At 41.7% G+C, this 24536-nt stretch overlaps 1 protein-coding gene across 1 annotated transcript; it reads right to left on the bottom strand.

Annotated features, from left to right (window-relative positions):
• Positions 1-393: 393 nt before the first annotated feature.
• Positions 394-23625, bottom strand: mast3a (microtubule associated serine/threonine kinase 3a). The gene is made up of 27 exons (XM_053330283.1): positions 23218-23625; positions 20731-20819; positions 19925-19997; positions 17804-17824; positions 17507-17585; positions 14369-14526; positions 11227-11302; positions 10755-10964; positions 9368-9469; positions 8676-8808; positions 8131-8216; positions 7376-7461; positions 6870-7078; positions 6585-6723; positions 6182-6314; positions 5934-6099; positions 5480-5581; positions 5033-5155; positions 4645-4757; positions 4343-4524; positions 3642-3763; positions 3355-3543; positions 2554-2777; positions 2114-2236; positions 1826-1962; positions 1371-1555; positions 394-1272 (listed from the first exon to the last, which is right to left on the bottom strand). The coding sequence occupies exons 1-27, from the start codon at positions 23301-23303 to the stop codon at positions 401-403; spliced, it is 4218 nt and encodes a 1405-aa protein (XP_053186258.1). The 5' UTR covers positions 23304-23625; the 3' UTR covers positions 394-400.
• Between the last annotated feature and the right edge of the window lie 911 nt (positions 23626-24536).

Here is a 24536-nt window from a genome sequence, read left to right as displayed (position 1 = left end):
AAATAAGAACTGCTAAAGCATCCAAGGCATTTTCAGCAACCAAAAATAAGATGAGCGTAAAAAGTCATAAATAAGTTTCTTCATTTAAAACAAAACAAAAAAAAAAAGATATTTACAAAATACATCGGTCACAGGTGCCACAGTGATTTGAGAACCAAGAGAGAAAACAAGCAACTAGGAAGTAAACGTTTGGGTAGTCATTATTCTGTTAACAGTGTAGCAGGATGCATATATTACTGAGAAACATCGATTTGATTTGTTCTTCCGTCTTTTAGCAGTTGCTTGTGATGATTTGGGACTTGGTCACAGTTTCCTGGACACACATGCAAGGCCTTTGAATGTAAGTACAGTGGCAGGTCAGAGACTTCTCTCCATTATTATCCCGGGCAAAGTGGAAGAACTAAAACCCTTCTTTCTCTTTTGACTTGGCTCTCTGCTGTGCTGTTGTACTCTGTGACCCTCTTCCTCCCAGCTTCACACTGGATTCTGACTGGGCCGAGTTGACCCAGGACGCCTTGAACGACTTCGGCTGCGTGATGGGATGGGTGGGGCTCGGCGTCGCCTCTCTCTCCTCCAAATCGTCAAAACTCACTTCCTGCACCGCTTCCTGTTTCTTGAAGGAGTCCCTCCGCTCTGACAGAGCCAGCTTCCTCATCACCACCACCTCTTTGGAGTGGTGGTTTCCGCCACGGTGTTGCGGTGATGCGTTGGAGGAGCGGTGGTGCTCACTGCCTCCGCCAATCAAGTCCTGGTGGCCTCTTTGCCCACCTATGTACAGCCCTTGACGGCCATGCTCACCAACACAGACAAACCCGGTGGCGGTGTCCCCTTCCATGTCCTCTAGCCCCTCACCCTCAGACAGAGGCACCTCCATGGTGTGGCGACGGGTGCTATAGGCCTTTCTCTCTGCATGGTAACCGCCTGTCATCTTGTCTCCAGTCAGCTTCTCTGCTGACTGGACTCTCTTGAGGAGTGGTGAGCGTGGTGGTTCTGCACTGCGGGGACGCACAGAATGGCGGGCGATGGTGGGAGGGGACAATGTCTTGCCATGGAAACCATGTAGGGACTTGGGGTGACTGGGAAGACAAGATGGAGAGCACTGAGGAGAGAGGGGCTGAGGAGGAGGGATGCAGGCTAGCGGAGAAGGGGGTATACTGGTGGTGGACTTGCAGCGGCCAGCCTTGGAGTAGCGACCCAAAACGTGAAGGGAGCTGGGCCGGGCCTGAGGTACAGGCGAGTTAGGGGAGCTGGAGCAAGGTGAAGAACTCGAATCTGTGTAGACAGAAACAATTTCAGCTTAGATATTTTTCCTCAGAAAAGCACCTGTATACTTTTTTGGGATGCAAGTGGTACAAGGCAACCCATCTCACCTCCGGAGTGGTCAGGGGCAGGGGAGCGGCAGGGTGTGGAAGGGCCAGGAGAGAGTGACTGTGTGGGGGATCCAGAGAGGCTGTCACTAGATGACTGGTGGAAACCTGAAGAGAAGCTGCGACTGCTCTGCATGGGCGGAGGAGGCGTGTGCTTGGACAGTTTCTTCAAGATGCTACGTCGTCTGCTGCAAAAGAAAAAATAAGGTGCCAGATGCGTCTTTAGTTGAACTTTTGCAATGCTTACTAAAGAAATATTGAAATTAAATAATGTGATGAAACAGGGCCCAAAGAAAAAGACAACTTCTATAAACTAATGTCAGTTAGATTCTTACTGAAATTTGCTTCACTCTATTTTGTGTCATGAATGTCTAACAAGATTTCCAGTGATATTAATCCAAAAGCAAGGAATAACATGTCAAACAGAGACGCTGTGACTTGATCCTCCTCTCATGTACCTGTCCTGTCCATCCTTCCTCTTGCTCTTTTTGCTGCGCCGAGCCATCTTGGCCTTGTAGCTTGCCTTCCTAGCAGGGCCCACTTTAATCGAGGTGTTCTCCAGTGGAGTCGTCTGCAGGGTCACCCTATTGCCACTCTGTTGGAAACAGATCATTGCAGAGTTAAGAGAGGAATCACAAAATGTTTGTTCAAGAAAAGAAAACTCAGCAGTACATTTGGCTGCTCTGGGGATCATCAGAGTAAAGTGTGTACAGAAAAATAAAATCATATTTGAATTATTCACTCACCTTGAGCAGGAGCTCCACCACCTCAGTGTGAACGAGTCCCTGAACAGACTCCCCGTTAACGTGAGTGATGAGGTCACCGGCCCTCAATCCTGCCTCGTGTGCTGGACTGCCCTCCTCAACACACTGTGGACACAAACACACACACAACCTCAGATCAAAATTTGTGGTCAGGCAACAATCTAATCAGCTCTTACCAAAACCAATATTTCAGCTATGCAATTATTATAACCAATGTTTTCACAGACAAAAAACAGACACATTTGAGTTCTGACACATTAATGCAACTCCTTAGAGGAGTCAAAAACTGCAAAAGCTTAAAGTTTATAAGATTTTTTCTAGAATTAAATGTGCAGATCTCACAACACAACTCTAAATCTGTGGAGATGCTCACACATAATTATTCCCTCAGCACAAGTTACTCATTAGGTAGGGACACGTACCCAGACCATGTGGTGTACAGTGTACACGTCACTGTCTCCCATGTAGACTCTGATAGCTCGCAGAGCAAATCCAAACCTCTTCCCAGAGCTGTGGATGACCACAGGAGGCCTGAGGCAGCTGACACTGACTGAGAGGTCCCGGCTGGGGGACGAGTCTCTGGACGAGGGGTTGGATGAAAGGGACAAAGATGATTTGGGGCTGGTTGGAGGACATGCCGAGTCGTCTGGATGAGGAGAAGAACATGATCAGCAAAGTCAAGGCAGAGACATTATGGATAATAGGTACATCCAACTGCTACTTTTATTTTTAAACATTTTGTGCACTTCATAAAATTATTTGATAAAAACTGTTTCTACAACACCAAATCAAACACCAAAATGAGGATATCTTTAAAATGGAGGTTAATAATCTGTGTATGATTCTCAGTTAAATGAGTGAAAAGAAAAAAACACCATAAGCAAAGAGCTCAAGCAACATTATTCTCATCTTGACGACAGTATGTAAATATTTATGGTTTGTGTTTGGGCTGTAGAGGGCACTGTAAACACATGAACAGTCTGTGCAAATATAGAAAGAGATAATAGTCACACTCCTAAAAGATTATGTTAAAAAACATGCTTATGAAAATGTGTTTATACCAGATTCAATGGAGTGATAATGAAATGTACTTATTCATTCATATTATTCCATTTTATTCTTTTATTCACAATATTTGCCTCACCCTCCAGTTTTAATTAGGATGTTTTGGTCACATTATGTAGACATTATTATTATTATTATTAATATTATTATCTGTGTACCTGGGGTAATAATGAGGGACAAGCCGGAGACTGAGGCGGATTTTGGGACTTTGCCAGCTGTTGATCTGGGTTTCTCTGGGGTCTCCAGCTGGTGGGCGATGCGACGGGACGCCCCCCTCCGGAATGACGGCCTTGTGCCTGTGCTGTTGCTCCGGAGACGAATGCGCCGCAGGTTGGAGACCATCCCATCTAGGATAAGGGAAGCAAACAGTGAGACCACTGGTCTTTCACAAATGCTAAATTATAAAAGAGGAGAGTGCAAAGAGGTCTGAGTTTGTCAGTCTCACCCTCCTCCTCGGCAGAGATGGCAAAGCGAGGCATGACATCAAGGCTCTGGGTGCTGTTCATCACTAGCGGGCTGGCGCTGCGCTCTGACTGGGAGGAGCTGGAAGAAGCACGAGGGCGCAGACTGCAAGGGAACATGCAGAGACACCATAAATACACAAGATTTTCAGGAGTTAATCCTCAAATGAGAGTCTCTTTTCAAATTTGGGTGATCAGTGAAAAAGTACATAAGGAGAAAAAACACAAAAAAAATATTCAAAATTTCTCTGTTGGCATTTCATTTCCACATGTGCAAGTAAATGTGCTCTGGTATGCTGTGTCTTAGTCAGGAGTGATTTGATTACATTAATTTTGTGGAAAAACATGAGCTTATGGTAATTTTTGAAATAATGATTTCATCATAACTTTTAGGTAAAAGCCAAGTCAATTATTCCTGTCTTAACAGTTAACTATATTCAGGGTAACACACTTCATTCACACCTATGAAAAAATGCATCCACCTGATCAGTCTGTGTGGATGAATGCCAGATCATACTGAGGAAACCCACATTAACACACACGTTTCATCGGTGTCTCATTAAAAAGAGAGAATATTATATTTCAATCTCCCATTTTTCATCAAATCTCTCATTAACAAGGCATTTAATGTTTTCCTTTCGTACACTAAATACATCACTTACTAACTGTCTCTCTAGTTTCTCACCTCCCCCTGTGTCCATCTGCCCTTTTGTCACCACTAGCCAAGTGTTTGTGTCCGTCGCTGGGGGAGAGGATTCCTCTGCCCTCCCATCGCTCCTCCTTCTCCTCACTGTGGCTTCGCTCTGATGACGACAAGCTCTGGTTGGACGGCGTGGAGGTGGACAGGTGCTCTGTACTGCTGTACACCTATGGTTTAATGAGAGTGAGTATTTAGATGTGTTGTTGTTTTTTTTACTAAGAAATCTAAAACGCCATTTGTGACCATTGACGGGGGTTGTGTGATGTTAGCAGAACTGGAACAAGTACCTTGCTGAAGCGATGGGCCACAGAGGAAAACTGTCGCAGCTCCAGAGAAGATTCATCATCATTGGTTTCATCATCATCATCTGAGTCCATATGACAGTAGCGCTCTGATCGGGCTGTGGGGAACATGCATCAAAAATGAAAAACTGTTTTTTTACCCTAATTGAAATAACCACCAGACTTTGTGTGAAATTAGGTTTTTTTGCCCCACAAACTAACATCAAAATTCCAACAACCGCTTCTAACAGGAGTGTGTCCTGTGGTTCTAACAGAGGTGTGTATAGGTTTGTCTATCAGCATGTGGACAGATTTAGATTTGCATTGTAGTTAGTTGAATTTGTACTACCTCATAAATGGTACTGTATGTGTATCTATCAGTAAATCCACCTACTGTCAAAATAACTGGTGTCCTCCTCAGTCTCTAGTTGAGGTATGAATTCAGCTTTCTGCCTCAGGAGTCCATTCCAGTCCAGACCCAGGAAGAACATGTGCATCTTCACCTCAGTGGTTCCACCTGGAGAAGACAATCATACATGGGTTTGTATATTATCTAGGGTCTGGTGTACAGCTACTCTGCTGCCTGTTTGAGAACACTAATACACCCCCTCAGCTCAGGTGACAGGTCTACTGTCTGTGCATAATTCAATAGTCAAAGCCTTAAGAAATGTGACTATTCCCCTCTTGTGAGACGAGTTTTGGCTGGCCACAAAACTGACAGGGTACAGGTGACAAGAATCTGTTTGTGCCTATTCTCGGCCAACACATGATCACAGCTGTGTACCTGGGGCCACAGCATGCATCAATACACTCATCCATCATAAGCCACTGTGCCACCAACCTGTCCCTAGGCGCTCCAGAGGACTCTGTCTCAGCAGTCTGGTGATAAGGTCCTGGGCGTCAGCAGGCAGAGCATCCTCCCCCTCTGGCCAGATGATGTCATCTGAACAAAGAAGTACAGATCAGTGTCCGAATGGTAGGAATTCAAATGTATCTACAGGTGACTGACATAATAACACAGAAATACTAGGAAAACTTAATTCTAAATTCAAATTCTAAAACTTAAAGAAATTGAAAAAAATAAAAAAAGATTAAATTGAAGTTGTATGTATTACAACAACACATTAAAAAGTTAAAGAAACCCAGACATCCCTCTCCCTGGCAACGCCTGCCAGCTCCTCCTTGGGGACCCCAAAGCCTTTCCAGCCCAGGGATTCCCCAAGAGGAACTGAAGGGAGTTGCCAGGAAGAAGGATGTCTCGGTTTTCATACTCATACTTAGTAAGGATCTCTTACCATTGACCACCTGACCAAAGAGCTCCTCTGGTGTGTCTCCAAAGAAAGGCACACAACCCACTAGGAACTCATAAAGGATGACGCCCATGGCCCACCAGTCTACAGGCTTCCCATAGCCCTGCCTCAGGATCACCTCTGGAGCAATGTACTCTGGAGTACCACACACCTGAAGAGAGGAACCAAATGTAAATGAGATAACGCTGACGTTAGCTGAAGTCGTAAATGGACGAAATGAAGAGAGGACGAACCTGTTTGTCGATGAACTCTCTGGTGTCTTTCTCAATGTGACCTTCATACAAGTTGGTAGTCATGTTCATTAGACCGATCTTTGACAGCCCAAAGTCTGTCAGTTTAATGTGTCCCAAGGAGGTAATTAACAAACTGCAAAAGGAACGAAACACAGGAATGTTTTATATTACATCAAAAACCAAAGCCAAAACATCGAATCTCAGATTAAGTCAGAAATATCAAAGGCTGAACATTTCAAACGATTCTGCTCGAACTTCAAAAAGTTTTTCAAAGATGATGGCTAGTCTATAAATGATGAAAGCTTTAAAAGTAATTAGATGCTGCCTGAAAGCAGAGATAAGAAAATTGAAAAATTTGAAATATGTGGGAATATTCTCTTTATCCAGCTGGTTGAGGACTTACTTGTCTGGTTTGAGGTCTCTGTGTACAATGCCATAGTTGTGAAGGTACTCTAAAGCCAGGACTGTCTCTGCAAAATACATCCGGGCCATGTCCACAGGCAGAGGACCAATGTTCTTTAACAGGTTGGCACAATCTCCACCTTTAAATATAGAGGAATCAGATCAGAATCTTTGTTTGGCTTTCTTAGCTGGTGTGCGTTCAGTGGACAGACTTCTAAAGGCTGAAATAAACCAGAATGTATACGCAGACCTAAATGTATACATGTACAGTCCAAACCAATCTCACCTTCCACATACTCCATCACCATGCAGAGGTGCCTCCGTGTCTCAAAAGAACAGAACATAGAAACCACAAATGGGTTTTCAGCAAAGGTGAGGATGTCTCGCTCCACAAACACCTGCTGGATCTGATTTCTTAAAATCAGGTTTTGCCGGTTTATCTTCTTCATGGCAAAGCGCTGACGGGTTTCCTTGTGGCGCACAAGAAACACAGCCCTGCATGGCAGTAAAGAGGGGTGAATGGGGAAAAAAGTAGAGAAAGAGGGAGAATTACAAGACAGGGGAACAGGAGAGTTAAAAACAAGGAAGAAAAATAAGGCGGGAAAAAAGACCAGAAAACATCAGCTCAGACTTTAAATGAAATTTCCCGGACAAATGTGTGGCATTAAAGACAAAAATACAACAACAGCACATCTTCATTTTAGTTTCTTTTCCGCTTTTATTGGGCTCTCTGTGGTGTCCGCAAAGAGACCGAGTCACTCAAGCACAAACACAGAAGTCTGTATTACTCACCCATAGGCACCATTACTAATGAGCTTGGTAGTCTCAAAGTCACTCTCCAGTGGTTTCCTACGTGGAGGGGTGCAGGCTGCGCGGCTCTGAATCATACACATACGCACACAGCAAAAAGAGAGAAGGAAAATAACAGGAACTTAGTTGCTTTTAAAAAGCAATTATTTGTGCACTTCAAATAAACAACAGCTCCATGTAACCCTTATACTATCTCTTTTTTTTGAAGGCAACCCATCAGTTATGTTGAACAGTGTTGTTTAGCTCGACACCTTATTTCACCTACAACTGTTCACTCCATTATGCTCAAGGTGGCTGTATACTCCTTCAGACATGCTTGTCGGAGAGCGAAAGTGCCCATTAAACCCCCTCCCGCCATACCCTTCCAACAGCTGACAGGGGGTGGGGGGGTTGTGTAGGGTCATTTCTGTAACCTTCCCGAAACAGACAATATGACCCACTTCACTCAGTGATTGGCTAGCTGGGCGGAGGTGAGAAAGGAGTCAGGGTTTGAACTACTCTCTCTAGCTCATCTTTTTCATTCATGACACAAGTATGTATGTCACTTTTGATGTGAACAGCCGAGTGCAACACTATGACAGCCTTCCAGGAGAGACTGTCTTAAAATAGGCACCGTTATCCCCATGTTTAAACCATATTGTACCCCCTTCCCCCTCCCCTCTCTGTGATGGCTGGTTTTTCACTCCGCCTTTGAGTGAAACTACAATTCCTCTTATCTACTTCATAGCTGTTTCTACCTGTATATGTGTTGCTTCTCCAGTGTCATCAGACTCTCTGCTGGTCGCTCTGTGACTTGGGCTTGTTTGTTCCAGATGGACCATCTCTGTAACAGCAGCGGACACACCAGATCAAACTCAATTCAGCTTAAATGAACACCAGCGAGGACAATTAGTGCTTATATAAACTGTCTGACTAATGATGTTTAATAAAACTAATTCAACAGAACATTTTGTTATGTGATTAACTAAGAGGGAGTCAGTTAAGTTTAATTATTTTGGGTTTCAAATTCAGAATGACTACTACTCTTCTGCAAGATATTATTAAAAAATGTAGTACGAAAAGAAGGTTTGCCTGCAATAAAGACACAAATGCACAAAAAAGAACAATTATACATAATTTTGATTGGGTACAATAATGAAAATACATTTAATTCAAGGGAATCCACAGATTATTAACACTTTAACATGGCATTTTCCATACATGAATAAAGTAATTATTGTAACATCATACATTGAAAAGTGTACAAAATGATAAAAGTCGAAATAAGGAATCAATGATGCACCTTCAAGGGGATCCCTGGTGAGGCCGAGCTGGCTGATGATATATTTGGGAATATCAGTCTTGATGCCCTGGCCCACCTTGGCATGACCCTCTGCAGCCTCCAAGCGCTGGTAAAACTCCTCTGGATCAAACTCCTGAAAGAAAGAAAGAAAGAAAATATGACTTTTGATTTTTGAATATATAAAAAAAAAAAAGAACGCTGAAAAGTGTTGCAAGAGAAATACTTTGATAGAAAAGCTACAAACACCAGGAAAAAAATAGTAAACTCATATTGCAATGTCGGAAACAATGTTTAATAAAACTAACAAAATGACAGGCACCATGTAGTGTCAATGTTTCTGTAACAGATAAACAGTTCCCATGACAGAGCTGGTAAGAATGGGACGAATAGCTCAGCTGATTTCAAGACTTACTACACACCTACTGCCAATTTTGAAGAACTTGTGAAAGACTGCAATTTAAAACATAATCCTGTCCAGGGAGGTAAACTTGTTGGTGGCTTATAACAACAGCCAACTGTATGATTATTACCGCAGAGACTATCATTACTGCATATCATTCATGCGTGTGAGTCACCTGTGACATATTTAGACGTAGACACTTTGTTCAAAGCTCTAAGCTGGCGAGCATCATGTTAATATCATTTCACTCCTGGACCTGTGATCGTCTACTGCAACTGCCAGTGAGTCTTACCAGACACTCCAGGAGCCTGGCAGGTCTGGAGATGATGATGAGAATCTTCTTCACCAGTTTGATGATGATGGTCACATCCTCACTCTCTGAACGCTCGTACGCCTGATCAGAGAAGGACAGAGGATGACGGATTATTATTGTGATGTAATCCAATTGGTGCAAGCCATGAAGCAGCACAGTTCTCCCACAGATGTTGTCTGCACTTTGCTCTGGCGCGTATTTTTAGCATCCATTTCATCTTCTTACATTATCTGTCTGTGATTTAAGGGATTGTGGCAGGTATTTCAACATCTTGCACCCAATTGCAGCAAAGCAGTACCTTATTTCTGTGTTCTGCCTTGTCAGTTTTCAAATGTGTTTTTATTCATTCTCATTGTTTCCATATCTTAGTCCAACATTGCCTTGCCTTGATCAAACAGCAAGTTCAGAGTCTGTATTTCAGAGGTAGTCAAAGAGTGATGTCTGTCAGAGTTCAGGTTAGTCAGCTGATAAAAAGTTCTGTCTCTTACCCTTTCCAATCTGTTACAAATGTGTTTAAATGTGTCATCTTCCAACAACTGCACTGACAATAAGCTGCTCATATCACTTTTTTAAGTATTACCCACGTCAAAGCGACGACAGGACTACTGTGCAAAACAGAAGCTATAATTCTAGAGAAGTACTAGCAAGCACAAGGAAAAATCTGACAAATCTGACATGTGACAGAAGGAACTATTTACCCTAAAATAAAGTCTTTCTAAGCTGGAAAATTATTTTTGTGGCTGAGATGAAAATATAAATCCCAGAAATGTGGTTTTAGTGGAAATTGTAGACAAAATAATGGCTATTCCTGTTGTGCTGTAGCATAAACTTAGCTACTCAAAGATGATGAACACGCTACATGAACTGTGCTATCTATGGCACCTTTATAAATGAACACAATATTAAATTATCCAACTTTCTGAGTAAAAAAAAAAAGGCATTCAGCAGCATTTCCTGTAATCCATTTTGCAGAAGGCAGTATTTGCTGTGGCAAAAATGATACTGGAAAGGTTATGTAATAAATCATTACATAATCAAACACTTGAACACTTCCCAAATCTATGTAATAATATAAAATGACAACACCATTACTGAGCAGTGAACTGGAATCAGCACAGAACGAGAACCGATCAAACAGGCAATTCCAATTCAATGTTCACAGTGGCGCTGCAGTACAGCATGCAATGTCCCAGAGGCAATCTGAGCTACCAACCATCAGAAATCCCCTGGCTGTGTCTCACAAGAACAAACACTGGCTGAACTGTTGAATGGCTGAATAATGAACTAAAAAGAGGAAACAATTAAGAAAAGTGTGTTTTCTTAGAGTTAGATGGAAAAACATTTGTTGAAGCTGGGAAGCACCCACCTCATGTAGCAGCTTCTCCAGTTTCTCCTGCAGCTCCACAAAGTACCTGGAGGTGACCAAAGCTTTCTGGGACTTGTCCAGACAGTCTCTGGCGAGTTCCACCAGCTGGTGCTGAATGAATCCCAGCACACCGTCAGCCAGGGGCAGAGCGGTGCCTGGGGAACACTCTGCAATGATGTCCAACAGCCGACCCTCCATCTGGGCTGTCGCCTGGGAACCAACCAAGATGGAAGGCTTAATTTATAACTCTGACAGCAGCATTAACAATGTCTTTATACTTGTGCTCCAGATTTTGACTTTGCCAGGAGCGTTAAAATCTCCTGTCTTGGTTTCCATGTGTAAAAAAGTTTGTGCACACTGGTTTGTAGATCAGCAGTCTTTTCTTCTTTTAACATATTCCAAATAATCACTTACTTATGATGGTAAGTTAATAAAGCTCAGAGAGAAGGAAGTCAAGATGTATTCACTGTACCTTGGGAAAGCGTTCCTTGTAGACATGATTCATCATGACAATCTCATTGTCAAATGTTCCACATGTCCGTCCAGGGCTGGATGAGAAACGAGAAAAAGAAAAATGTTGGAACAGCTATGAAATACTAGATGACAAATATCTATGGTATTTTAGCAGAGATAAAATTAAACATTTACAGATGCCAAATCTGAGTAAGTAAAAGAAAACAATCAAAATGATTTGACAACTGATGGATGAGAGGCTTACATTACATAAACCTTTAGTTAACTCTTTTTCTTCTATATGAACTGACTGTCTTTCAACAAACCAGCCTATAAATCAGTGTCAATCACTGTTTAAGTTAAGATACGAAAATATTCTGTACATTTCTTGTGGGTAAAACTTCATAGCAAATGCTTGACTGAAAACGTTTACTGCAATGGCAGGTCATAAACACAGCATGTTTGAAAATGACACTAATGTGATTCAGATCAGTTTCTCATCTGCAGTATCCGTGACCACATCTGTTGTCTCCAAATGGATTCAGTTACAAGAGGGCACCTTTCAAACTGTCCATACACGTTACAAATCAATGTACTGTCATCGACAACACTAAAAATAGCAAACCCGGGTGACCCTATACATCACATACTACAAATAACAATAACATGTGATATGCACTTGACTATTTCTGGGTAACAACTGTTGCACATGCAGTGTGGTTTAATTTGAGGGCAATAAGAAATGTTTACACACCCCCTTGAGCTATTTTAGAGCAACATCGACACTTGTAAGTCTATTCAATAGTTTAGATGACCAAAGATGACCAAATCACTGGTAGTGTTTTCTTTTAATGTAGACGGGTGACAAATTAAAGGAAAAACCACCATGTGCTGCCTGAATAGCAGAATGTGCATTGACATTAATTCTATACATCTCTGAACTCTACTGAAGGGATGAACACCATTCCTCTAAAAGACATTATCTCATTCAGTTCAAAATGTCCCATAGATGTTAAGATGGGTTGACATCTGGTGACTGTGAAGGCCATAGCAAGCCATTCACATCATTTTCATCAACAGCATAACAGAGCCACCACATCCTCTCACTGTAGGGGTCAAGCATCCAGGCCTGTACTGTTCTCTTGGTGTTGCTAGGAATAAGGTGAAAGATGACTCATCTGACCATATCACTATCCCTCTGTATGTAATTGTCGATGGTTCTTCCTGACACAGTGTGATCATGTCATGCATTGACATTCTCAGCTACCTGAGAAAGAGTTGCTCCTGTGTTTTCCTCACATATCACACTAATGCACAAGCATCATGGTCATCAAATCAGCTGATTTGCAAACCATATGAAACACAATGTGGCTTAACTTGAGGTACAAATTCGCCATGACAAGAGTACAATCATATCTTTTTTTGTAGCATGTAATGATAGCAATCCTACATCATAGCAAAGTCAGTCATATGGAACATTTCCAACTTCACATTAAAAACATTAAGTACTGAATTATTTACATCCAAAAATGATTGTGAACTTGTTGTCTACAAGTCTTGACTGTGGTCTGTCTCCCTCAAGTAGAAAACAATCTCTTCTGCATACCGAGAACACGTAGCACAGATCTCGACACTTTTCTACCAACCACAGGAAGGCCGTGCATGTATAATTGGCACATGTAGGGGCACGTCACAGAAAGAATAACCACATCAAGACGCTGCTCACACCCTTCACAGCTCAACAACAATCTCACCAAATGCAACACTAGTTGCTTGCATTTCTGTTTGCAGATGTGCGTAGATGTGTTTTAAATGGTTGGTAATACTAGTAAATGTTCATTTATTCTGTCATACAATCATTTTATATTGATGTTTAGTTTCAAATGGATTATGTTTAGGTAAGCAGCTGCAACAGAGAGAAAGTTTTCAGGAACCTGTCACTTCTGCTTATTGTATGGCTTCAACTCCTGGATGTGGTTAGCTTTATATGAACTCCAATTTAGCTTCTAATTGATAGTGCAGCAGATTTTTCCAACAACAGTTTAGCATTAAATTGCCATTTTAGTTAGACATAGGGCCAAAAAAAGACAAGTAAATATTAGCTAAAAAAGTCCAATGGAAGAGAACAATTAACTAAAAATACAAATGGCAGTCATGTCTTTTTTTTGTTTCATAGTTATGGCTCTGATGGTTCAGCAGATCCGAGATTCAGTTACCTACTGAACTGAAGGCTTAGTGAGTTTAAACTTGGAAGGTTAGTTTTGCTAACTAGCTTACAAAGGTAGGATTCGGCTATATTTTAGCCACACTAGCGTGAGGTTGAAATTTTAATTTTACCAGTTGCTCCATTACTATTGTGCAGTGCATTGTGGGAAAGTGTCCATGAACACCACAACTAAGAAAGAAAGAAAACACTTTGCATGCATACTTTAAGTATCCCCTTTTACCACATAATGCATGATGTAAAGCTCCTTAAATTGCCCTTGAGTTACAAATAAACTTGCCTTGCCTTACAAAAACGGTTGCAATTAGGATGTTCTATGGGAAACAATTTAGATTCAGAAAGTAACATTAATAATGTTGGCAGTGGTGGGCTTCAGGTTTCATGAGGGAAGGACAGATCACAGGCTCAGCAGTATTTTTTTGGACTGGAGTGGAACTGACAGATCTGAGTGCTTGTGACCAAAAAATCATCAGAAAATCGAGCATTCAGAAACTACTTGACCACATCTTGGCAAGTACTGACACATTCTCCATTCTGCATTTACGACTCCACTATGCTCTACCTGCCTGTGAAAGTCATTTAATTTGCTTTTCCAAGTCCTTGATCGCCTTTGCTCTGCATCTACTCAGTTTGTCAAATGTCTTTTTTCATCCTTTTGTACTGCTTTCATGTCCTTGTATATTTTTAGATATTTCACATTATTAGTGTGATTCAGTAGTGCATTTACTACCAATTCCAAAGCCTTGAATTGTTTCAGCTTTCTTCTGCTATTCATTGTGCGTGTGTGTGTGTTGACCTTGGTGGCGCGTTTCTACACACACTTGCCTTTGCAGCTTTAAATTAAGTTGAATAGAATACAAAAACCGATGAGATCATCTCTTCTCCAAGTGTAATGCTGCAGAAATGTTTCTGAGTACTGTATGATTGAAAAGGATACCTGAGACTGCGTGAGCGGAGCCTGACAGGCGGTGAGGTATGTGATCCTTCTTCGTCCGCCACACTCTCCGTGCTCCGGAAATGTTTGAACAGGAAGTGGAGATCATCTTGCGTGGGCTTTAAGGGCAACTGGTGCAATAATTCCTGGGAAGAGGAGGACTGGGAAAGAAAAGCAGGGATAAAGAGAGGAGGAGGAAGTGGGAAAGATATTGCACAGAGGTCAGTGCTCTGAAATAAAATTGTAAATATGTAAGAAACAATAAATTCATGAATCCTCAATTTCCTACTTTTGTCTTTTTTCATTTTCACATTTGTATCTAGCTTTGATGATATAACATCCTGTGATAAAAGGCTTCCTCTGATAAGAAAGTCACACCACTGCTCTTTCAGATTCACTCATTACCCAGTTAATACTCATGCTTTCATGTTCCACTATAAATCCGAATTAGATTTAACACTTAACAAGGACATGCTGAGAAAAGCTGCAATAAACCAAACATCATAAATCCCAGTTTTAGTTTTCTCCTCTCCTGAAGCAGAATTTTTGTCTTTCCTGCTGCAGCTTGCCCCGAGGCCGGCAGCACGGCTGTTGTGCTGGCTATGCATGCATTTGTTTTTTCTCTTTATGGGCCAAAATGTGTGACACAAAGCCTGGAATCTCTGAGAACTCCCAACCGGCCCAGGATCTTGTGTTTCACTGGAGGAAGAGCAAAGGGAAGAGTGGCTCATCTCACGAGAGGAAGAAGAGAGAAAAAGTGAAAGGAAAGCACAGAGAAGAAAAAGAAACAGAAAGACACAAGAGGAAAAGAGACAGACGGGAGGAGGCAGGGAGGAAGAGCAAGGAAATAAGTGATAGAGAGAGGGGGAGCAAGACACCCTGAGGAGGAAACTGGAGACGTGTCAGAACCGAGCAAGAGCAGCATAAAGACCTCACTGACAGCAACACTGAAAGGGGCATTGTGTAGCGAGGGCTGACCTCACCATCTCCGAGCCATGTGGTTGGCCATACAAAATTACAGCCGTGACAGACTACCCGGGTATTGTTTTTACGGCCAACTGCAGTTTCAGTAACGAGTCTCAAGACAAAATCTCAAGATAATCACTACAGAAACGGTCAACAAAGAGCCGACGAGTGTAGCTGGCCAGTGTAGGGCAAATCTCTTGGTTTAGCTTTTCCTTCACGGAAACGTTGATTGAAGAAATGTGAAAAGTCCCCGTTCATTTATGATGTCATCCAGGAAAACGAAACCATGCATTTCAACGATACCCATGTTATTTTAGCGATTAGCTGTATTATTCCTGTACTTTCCCCTTGGTCAACAGAATGTAGCTCAGCTCTTTGTATTACGATGTCATTCATTTAATAAGGATGGTCTCATAGTAAAACATTAACTCCAAGTTTAAGCAAGATTTCTTTCTCTTTTGGTTTCCACTAAAAACACGATGCTGCATTTGAAACACATCCGTGAGGAGTTAAGCTTTGTGTATCTGAACTGTTTTGAACTGTATGTATAAAACTCCCCGTCTTCAATCATAACTATTACTGTAAAAAAATCCTTCCAAGAAAACTCAGGGAAGACATTTGAGGATTGATTCCCATTTCCTCTCTGCAGTGGAAAGCGTGATAAAAAGCCAATGATGGAGGGATGCATCATCATTGGACACATCCTGTTATTATCACTGAGTCATCAATGATATAAAATCCATCTCCTGTCAGCTGTTTTGTATAAAGCAACTTGCTACTCAGAACAGTATAAGTCAACTCTATGGTCATATTAAAGCGTTGAGATGGTGTAAAGCTCTTTGCCAGCCTCTGACAAAGTACTTACAATGTCTTTAGCTGTACTGGTTACATAAATGATTTCAACAGTACTGACATATTTAGGTTTACATACTCTACACATGCCACAGATCAGAGCGAAGTGATACTCGGCTCCAAATCTGTCTTTTGAGTATAAATCTGTCATGAGCGGTAGACTTTGAGAAGCAGCTTCAAAAATGTTTGCAGATTGTTTCTTCACTGAAAACAGAGGCCGATCTTGGATTCGTAACATTTACAATTGATTTCAACACAGGCCAGTTTTTATGGCAGAAAGCAAAAGACATTTCTCAAAACCATCTTGCAGCATAATCCATTTCTCTGTTGTCTGCTGTTTGCCCAGTATGTTAAAAGCACACATATTTATGCCAGAATATGGTTAAGTAGACTTTAGACTTTATAAGAACAATATGCGCAGGGCCTTTCACCATGAGCTGTTTGTCAGGTAGTATAATACACACTTTGGCTTGGATCAGACAGAGTGCTTTTCAGCAGCCTGAGCTTTTTGTAATTGTTTTCAATGAGGGAGAAGCTTTTTGTTTGCTGCTCGTTGCTGAGAGCCTCGTCTTTTTTGCAGGAGCGTCCTGAATTCAGAGCAGAAAAGCGCCCGACGTAATTTGCACTTTTTTCCTCACTGTCCAATCAGATGAAGAGACAACAATGATGTAGGACAAACACATGGTGGCTATGGCCAGATATGCAAAGCTATATGACCTTTGCAACCATAGTTAACATGATTCATAACTATCTAGAAAAAATAAAAAAGGTAAAGATCTGTGAGTTCACTTCACAGCAAAATAACAGTTAACATCTAAGGACAGGTGATTTGGTGGTTGCCTAGTAACAATTAAAAAAAAAAAAAAGACGAAGCAAGCAACCTGTGTTTTTACAACCTGCAAAAAGCGCTCCGTCTGTTCATCTAAAATATGGTCCAGGTGCAGCACCCTTCCATACAGGAAGTCATTTTAAAACGGGGTACACTGTAAATCAACAACTATTTACAGGGAGTTTAGGTATTGCCCTGTAACACCTTCACTGTGTATAACCTGATGGGATTTACAGTTCAGTCAGTCAGCTCCATAAATTAACGAGACACCAATGCCCTGTAAACAGATTAATACTAGGAGTATAAGTAACACAGGGAGCAGCACAGTAAATGGTCCCATGCCAGTGGTTTAGAGAGGTTAAATATCTGATACAGGATACAGACTGACTGACTGACTGACAGAGAAAGAGACAGAGAGATGTCACTGATCTTGATGACTGCAGGGAGATGAGAAGAAAGACACGGAGAGAAACATAGAAATAGCCTTAGCTTACAGATACTGAAGAACTAGGTGCATTGGTGCAGTATCCAGAAGAGGGAACAGACGCCACAGACCACCTTCGGCCGTCCGCTCTGCAAAAACAAAATAGTTACAGACTTGTCAGTGGTTATCTCCTCATCATTGACGCCACCTACACATCCTGTTTACTCACTCCAGTGTTTGAAAGTTTAATATTCTTACAGCTATGACTCTCAATGCAATAAGAGATCTTGCCACGTAATTTTAGGACAGATCTGATTGAAACTGTGCTGATGAAAAGATAAAAAACACCATTTCCTCATTTTCTTACCTTTCAGTGCGGGCCAGTTGGCTACCCAGATGCAAAGAGGGGAAGACGCAAACGGAGCAGGATGGAGATGAAGAGGAGGAAGACGGCCAGGCGGAGACACAGAGTGAGAAAGGAAATAAACACTGTTTAATGATGGTGACAGACAAAGTCTGGCTGTCATAGTCACAGTCCTGTTTGTCTGTCACAGCACGTAGCCAGGGGCGGTCTGCTGCTGAACACCTGCCAAGCTGCTATCATACTGCAGCACTGAGACACACAGACACTCAGTTCGTGACTCATTACACTCACTCACACCCACAAATAGAAGACACATACACAGCACTTACACACACACACTACGGAATACCCACCCAGACCGCCACTACATACAGAAACCTCAAACTTTACGCATAATATTTCACTTCCCTTTATGCTCCCGCGTTCCCAATGGCGCTCTGAGGACATGGTCCAATTTTTTTTCACTAATTCGATCCATGATGAAAAACAATGGTCAAATGTTTGCTCAGTGAAATCAGCTATTGGGAACATGGTCAAATCAGAGGTGACACAAAGAAATGTGATGGCTCTGTTCTGAGTGGGACCTGAGGATTAGTGAGGTGTATTATATGTGTGTGTTTTTCATCTGGTTTTGGATATGTATGCCACGCTCTCTGTTATTAAACTGATACTGGGCTATTGTATTAAGGTCCTGGAGGGCTTAAGGGGATAGAAACTGAGATTAAAAACAAGGTTTTAGATCTGTGTTAAAATTAATACCCTGGATATAATGGGGGAAAAAATCTATTAGGGACCAGTGCATTGGCAGCACTCACACCCCAAGGTTAAAAACAAGTATCTACAACGGTGAGCTGCCGCCAAACAATTATGCCCATCTCTTGGGCATGGCTCCTTATCATGTTATTCCCTCATTTGCACTTTAAAAACATTTAGATTTTTATACCTTTTCCTGAACGCCAGCTACTGCATGTGTGGCTATTCCGTGTTTACATGACAAAATAATTGCACAAACAGCAGGACTATACAGCTTGTGTGAAACACAAATAAACCCAGTGGAGCTCTCCAAAGTGCAGTCGCAGCATCTGTCTCCACGCTGGCAGCTTAAAAACTCTCAATAAATTTAGATGAGTCATGCAGGCTTGTGCGAGGTGATTCTATCAGGAGTCGTCCCCTCTCTATCCTTGAGCTTGTGGTGCAATATGCTGCATTGCACTGCAACATAAAATGCTAATTCACAACACATATTTAGAGATAAGCAGAATTTAAATTTGAATTATATTCTGTAAAAACAAAAGCAGCACACTCTAACTCAGGATGCATGCTGTTTTGTCTAATATCTACTTTCCAGCCAGTCTATAATACACAGTTTTTTGCTACTGGACAAGGATGCCAGTTTTCTTAAATCCCAGCAAGTTGCGAGGAGCGTGATAAGAGGGCAAGCTCTGCAATTTTGCCTATAATCACAGCAACCCTGAATAATGAGTATGTGCACCAACTCGCCGCCGTAATTGGCTTGTCAAGCAGCAAGACCCGTGTCCAGCAAGTGGCCGTGGGGCCTTTCAGCTAGTTGGACTTGCTTCTCCATTGCCTCATTTCCACTACAGGGGCAAAAAGGAACAAGTCAGGGCATTCTCATTATTCATGCTAATCAGTTTTTCTTAACTTATTATGCATGATTTTTTTTTGGAAGGCTGCAGCTTAAAAAAGTTGACAAAAGGTGATGGTCTGTTTAATTCCATATGAGTTTGTTTTGGCTTGGTCGGGCATTAAGTAGCCATGCTGGGAAAAAAAACTCACTAATGAAGCAGCTTGGCTCTCTCTACCTCTTACTGCAGGTTCCTGTTACTGTTGAATCAATCATGAATGGGAAAGTCTATTTGCATTTTAACTAGCTTTTATTTCTTCACGTTTTGAATTGCAATATGTTTTGTCAGATCACATATTTTCAGGAAGAAAGACAAACTACTTTAAAGTTAAGATGTATACATAATCTTCCAGAGTTAGAGTTAATCAGTTATACTTTTTTCCAGTTTAATTATCAGGGGAAATACTTCTGTAGTAATGCTGAACACCGAGGCTACTTTAGAGCACATTCTTATTAAAAAAATCTGAGTTAATTCTTACCTGCGGGCAAACTGGAAGTTGGCAGAGGTGCTGGCAGAGACATTTCTGGGGCTTTCTGAAGGGCTGCTGCCAGCTGTAGAGACACGCAATCAGTTACAAACAACAAAAAAATTAAGAAACTACTGAACCTATATTACTATTTATGCGTTTCCTTGTTCTACTTGATCAGTTTAAAAAAGCTCAAGGATTCACTGTAAACACTTTTAATAATAGTAAATTGCATACAAAAGGATAACTAGCCCTGGTTTCTGCCTAATCAAAGAATCTCAGTCCTGCAGACAGCAGGGGCTCCTGTTGTTGATCACAACACGCCACACACTCATGAAAGGTTCACTAAAGGGTTTCTATGCCAGGCCCTGAGGGCAAGGCACTGCCACATCCTGAGCCACTTAAAAAAATGGGTTGAGAGAATGAATGAGTCTCCATATGGCAACTCGGGCAGGAATGGGTAGCCTAAAGGAAGCAACATGGAAAATATCTTAAAAAACAAACACTGGGGAGGACAAATATTCTTCACTATACTGTGGGCACATTATGTTCCAACAGTAAGAAAAAAAAACTTAATGGTAACACCAGAGGGAAACCACTGCAAGTCTTGTGATTCACAACATCAAAACAAACAACTCTGAGGGCACATATACCAGACAGAGAGCTGAAGTGGTGGTCTGCTGCCATGGACGAAACATCTTCATCAGTCCATCATTACCCACTTGTCTTTTTTTCATGTGATCATGGCTTTGTGCAGTATGTCTAATGAGCCCCCAGTCCAGCTGCCAAACACTCAACTAAAAACAACATACAAGTACCTGTGGCCAGCGGGAGAGGCGAAAGCGGTCGTGAGAGTGTGGGCGACGGGGTCCCGACCGCCAAACTCCTTCTCTTGTTGTTACGGGAACTGTGAGAGGAGGGAAAAAGACATTTGCTTATGCAACACAATTACAAACACTATCAATGTTTTATCAGCACAGTAAACAGTAGGGTAAAAAGACAAATGCAGGTGAACCAATAAATAGTGGTAATGGTGTTTATACATACGCATACATGCATGGATACAAACGTGTGTGTATGTAAATATAAAAGGACACACTCACACTGAAAGACGGTACTGTGTATGACTTTGAGCTGATGTTAGTGTAATGTGTGATGTCTTCTATTTCCACATCAGTTTATGAGCTGTGTGAACTGTGAGGTATATTTTTTGTGATATCTCTTGAATCTGGGAGTATTTCCTGTATGAGACTATAAGAAACATGTGAAAGGCTTCTTGTACCCCTGAGAGCACCTGATCCTCTAAAATAGCCTAAAGCATATACAGTGATTCAGAGAATTAATTGAACCCAATGACTCCTATGACATAACTGTGCATACCATAACACACAGTCTGGTATACCGTTACGGATCCATCATCGAAGACAAACGAGACCTTTATGCACACATAACTAACACAAACTTATCCATAAGTAAGAAACTCAATCAGAGTCAGAGCTTCTGGTTTTTGTGCATCCAACTTTGAACACAAGTTTTGTTTTGTTTGACAGTATTGTTCAAAGTATTGTTACATGACTGTAATGATGCAGCATTTTTAGATTAATGCAAAAACAGTTAACCACAAGCCTTTCCCCTTATTTTAAACTCCTTTAAGGAAACATATCATATGACTTCTCTTAGCATGACACACCCGGTGATGACGGTGTAACTGTGATGTTTATACTTTCAGGTTCACATGTTATTTTGTCCACTTCCTGGATGTTTGTATGGTGCGTCTGAATACCTGGTGCTCACTCTATAACAGAATTAGGGCTCCTGTTTGGTTTGTTTTTGCATTCTCAAGAGAAGCTCTGTGTAATCCCATAAACTCTTGGTTTCCTCCTGGAGATGTCATTGGCATCTCCCTTTCTCTCTGGCAGTGACCTAAAATAATTGTCAGGCTGAGATGACAACAGAACCTGACGTTTCTGGGTCGATGCTGAGGCAGATTTACACAGTTGTATGGCCCCCAGTCCAACAACTGACAGAGACAGCACAGCAACAGAGAGAAGAGAGAGCCAATACGTTCTTGAATTTGGCCTGAAAACATCTATGAAACTGCTCCGACTACATAAAGACATTCTTGTGCACGCACCATTTTACTCTTATCAGAAAAATAAACAAACAGACACCCTTTTCTCAGAGGAGGGAAAAAATAATGACATGAAAGCACTGCTGTATCACACCATGACCATGTGAGGGCTTTATCAACAGTTAGCAGTGATAAGGCTACTCATATTTTGGACTAACAATAGTGGCTTACAAGGACCTTGCAGGCAGCTATGTAGAATGATGAATAAGGACCACAGCCATGCAGGACTGCATGTTTCACAGGTCTGCTGATGGTCAACTGCTGCTTTTCTCCACTGAGCTCCATTCAAAGCAACACTGTGTTAAGTGGGTAACATTACTGGTGCATGATCCTAACCTATATAGAAAATGTGCCTGTGGTAGCTGAGAAAACTGGATTATATGGATTTATAAGATGAGGGCATGGGCTTTCTTCCAGGGCTCCACTCATCAGTAATGAAGGATGTAATATATGCCCTTGACTAAAAACTGCTTTAACAAATGCATACAGCACCAATAAAACTACATTTCATTATATAAATATTGGGGTTATGACAAGGGAGATAAAAAATGTCAAACTATGATAAGATGACTATGCACTACCTGAGTGGCAATGAAACAGGGCATGAAAGGCAACATTGATTGCTCTGCTTTGTGATTACATTTATCTCACGGATATAAAGTACGTCTACAACAAGACAGTCCCTATAACCACATCAGTGAATCGATCAGCACTGGGACTTTGTGTCGCTTTATGCGACAGCTGGCAGCAGACAATGCAGTCTGCCCTCACACACAAACACAGACACTCACACACACACACAACAGTCTACAATGGCCACGTTTCTCTGTCGGAAGCAAAAACTAGGGCGGATATAACCGACATATGCAGTGTCGTACTGTAGGCTATCACAGACAACACAATGGCATTATCAATCTCAGCCGTACACTGATAATGTTAGCAAGCACACGTGTGGAGTTGCGTTTGCTTGCTGATGAAATAAATAGCTGAACATAAACGCTCAACAAATTGATGTTTGTCACACCGTGAATGGCACAGCTCAGCGGGGAGCAGATGACAACTACCAGCAGACCAGACGTTTTCGATTTGCTGCAATTATGTCATCCGTATCGCTGTATATGTCTATACCTCCACACAGCTAGCCTTTGGTTAAAAATGTAAAAACTGGCTTTACCTTTTTGACCTTTTCATCATGGCACCAGTCACAAAACTAGTTTTGTAGCTCGGCAACACGGTCCAATAGTAGTTTTGGTCAGACATGGTAGCGACCGATAAAGCCAACCCCGATACGAAAAGAAATGTCCTCTACAGTGAGGGCACCATGTTGAACATCATGTTAAACCGTCTCTCCGGCGGGGCTGTTTTTACTGGCGGAGGTTAGCTAGGCCAGTACGCGGTGTCCAACAGCAGAAACTCCGCTAAGCTTCGGTACAAACTGACCCCGGACCCGCGGCACGGCAGCTCGGTGGAGATGAGCGACTGCTACGGCCATGTCCGCTCGGCTTCCTCTGCCTGCTACCAGCAATATTCCAGAAGCAGTCTGTCCTCCGCTGGATGCGACATTACCGAGTGATAGCTTCGCCAAAATATTACAGAGTGATACAAACTTTCCAGCTACTGCACCGACCTACTGCGCAGCTGCAGTAGCCCGCGCCGAAGGGAGGAGAAACCAATGCTGCCTTCGAGCACTGTCGGAAATATTGAGGTACCGAGTGGAAGACAAAAAAAACACTGAAAAAAAAGACTGAAGAATTACGTATTTTCATATCTAGATTCAAATATCAGACATAGGCTATGTCTGTAGATTAATGTATTTAAAACAATGAAAATTAAAATGTGAAAAGACAGTCGTATCTTTCAGTTTGGGGGTTTTCGAGTCGTCTGTGAGGTTGCATTTTGTCATCGGAATATTAAACTCCTCGTGATTTTCATGCGTTTCAAGGACTGTACAGTACATAGCCTACTACACAGTAGATGTATAATTAAGATGTAGGTGTAATAGTGCATGTACAAAGTAACCACTGTGACAACACTGAGATGAACAGTTTCATTAAACAAGGTTATGGTGTATAATTGTTTACATGTAAAATGCTTAACAGGCTATCCCAATGCCCTAATATTAAGCTCAATGTGTAGGCAATATTAGGCTATGCTCATTTGTTTGTTAATGTCTGCTTGTGTTAAAATGTGCATTATGCACATTCCTTTTTGTTTAGCCCCAGGGCTCATTTTGTCCCTAGTGAGTTAATCCAGCACTGGCAGGCTATTATACTATTTAAAATGCACCACAGAGAAATACCAGTAAAACAATGAGATTGCAAAAACTTTACCACAGACACACTACAGGTTCATAACAAAAAGATAGTAATTTGTCTCCAGAGACTTTGTAAAGCCAGTTAATATAAATTAAATATTTTTCATTGTTTGTTTCATACACCTTGACTGTAGGAAGTCTGTGGGGTGAGTGACAAAAACCTTTTAAATCTCCGTACA

The sequence above is a fragment of the Scomber japonicus genome, chromosome 12, assembly GCF_027409825.1.
Source record: "Scomber japonicus isolate fScoJap1 chromosome 12, fScoJap1.pri, whole genome shotgun sequence".
Lineage (NCBI taxonomy): Eukaryota > Metazoa > Chordata > Actinopteri > Scombriformes > Scombridae > Scomber > Scomber japonicus.
Note: the sequence above shows the minus strand (reverse complement) of the source record. Positions and strands in the feature narration are given on the sequence as shown.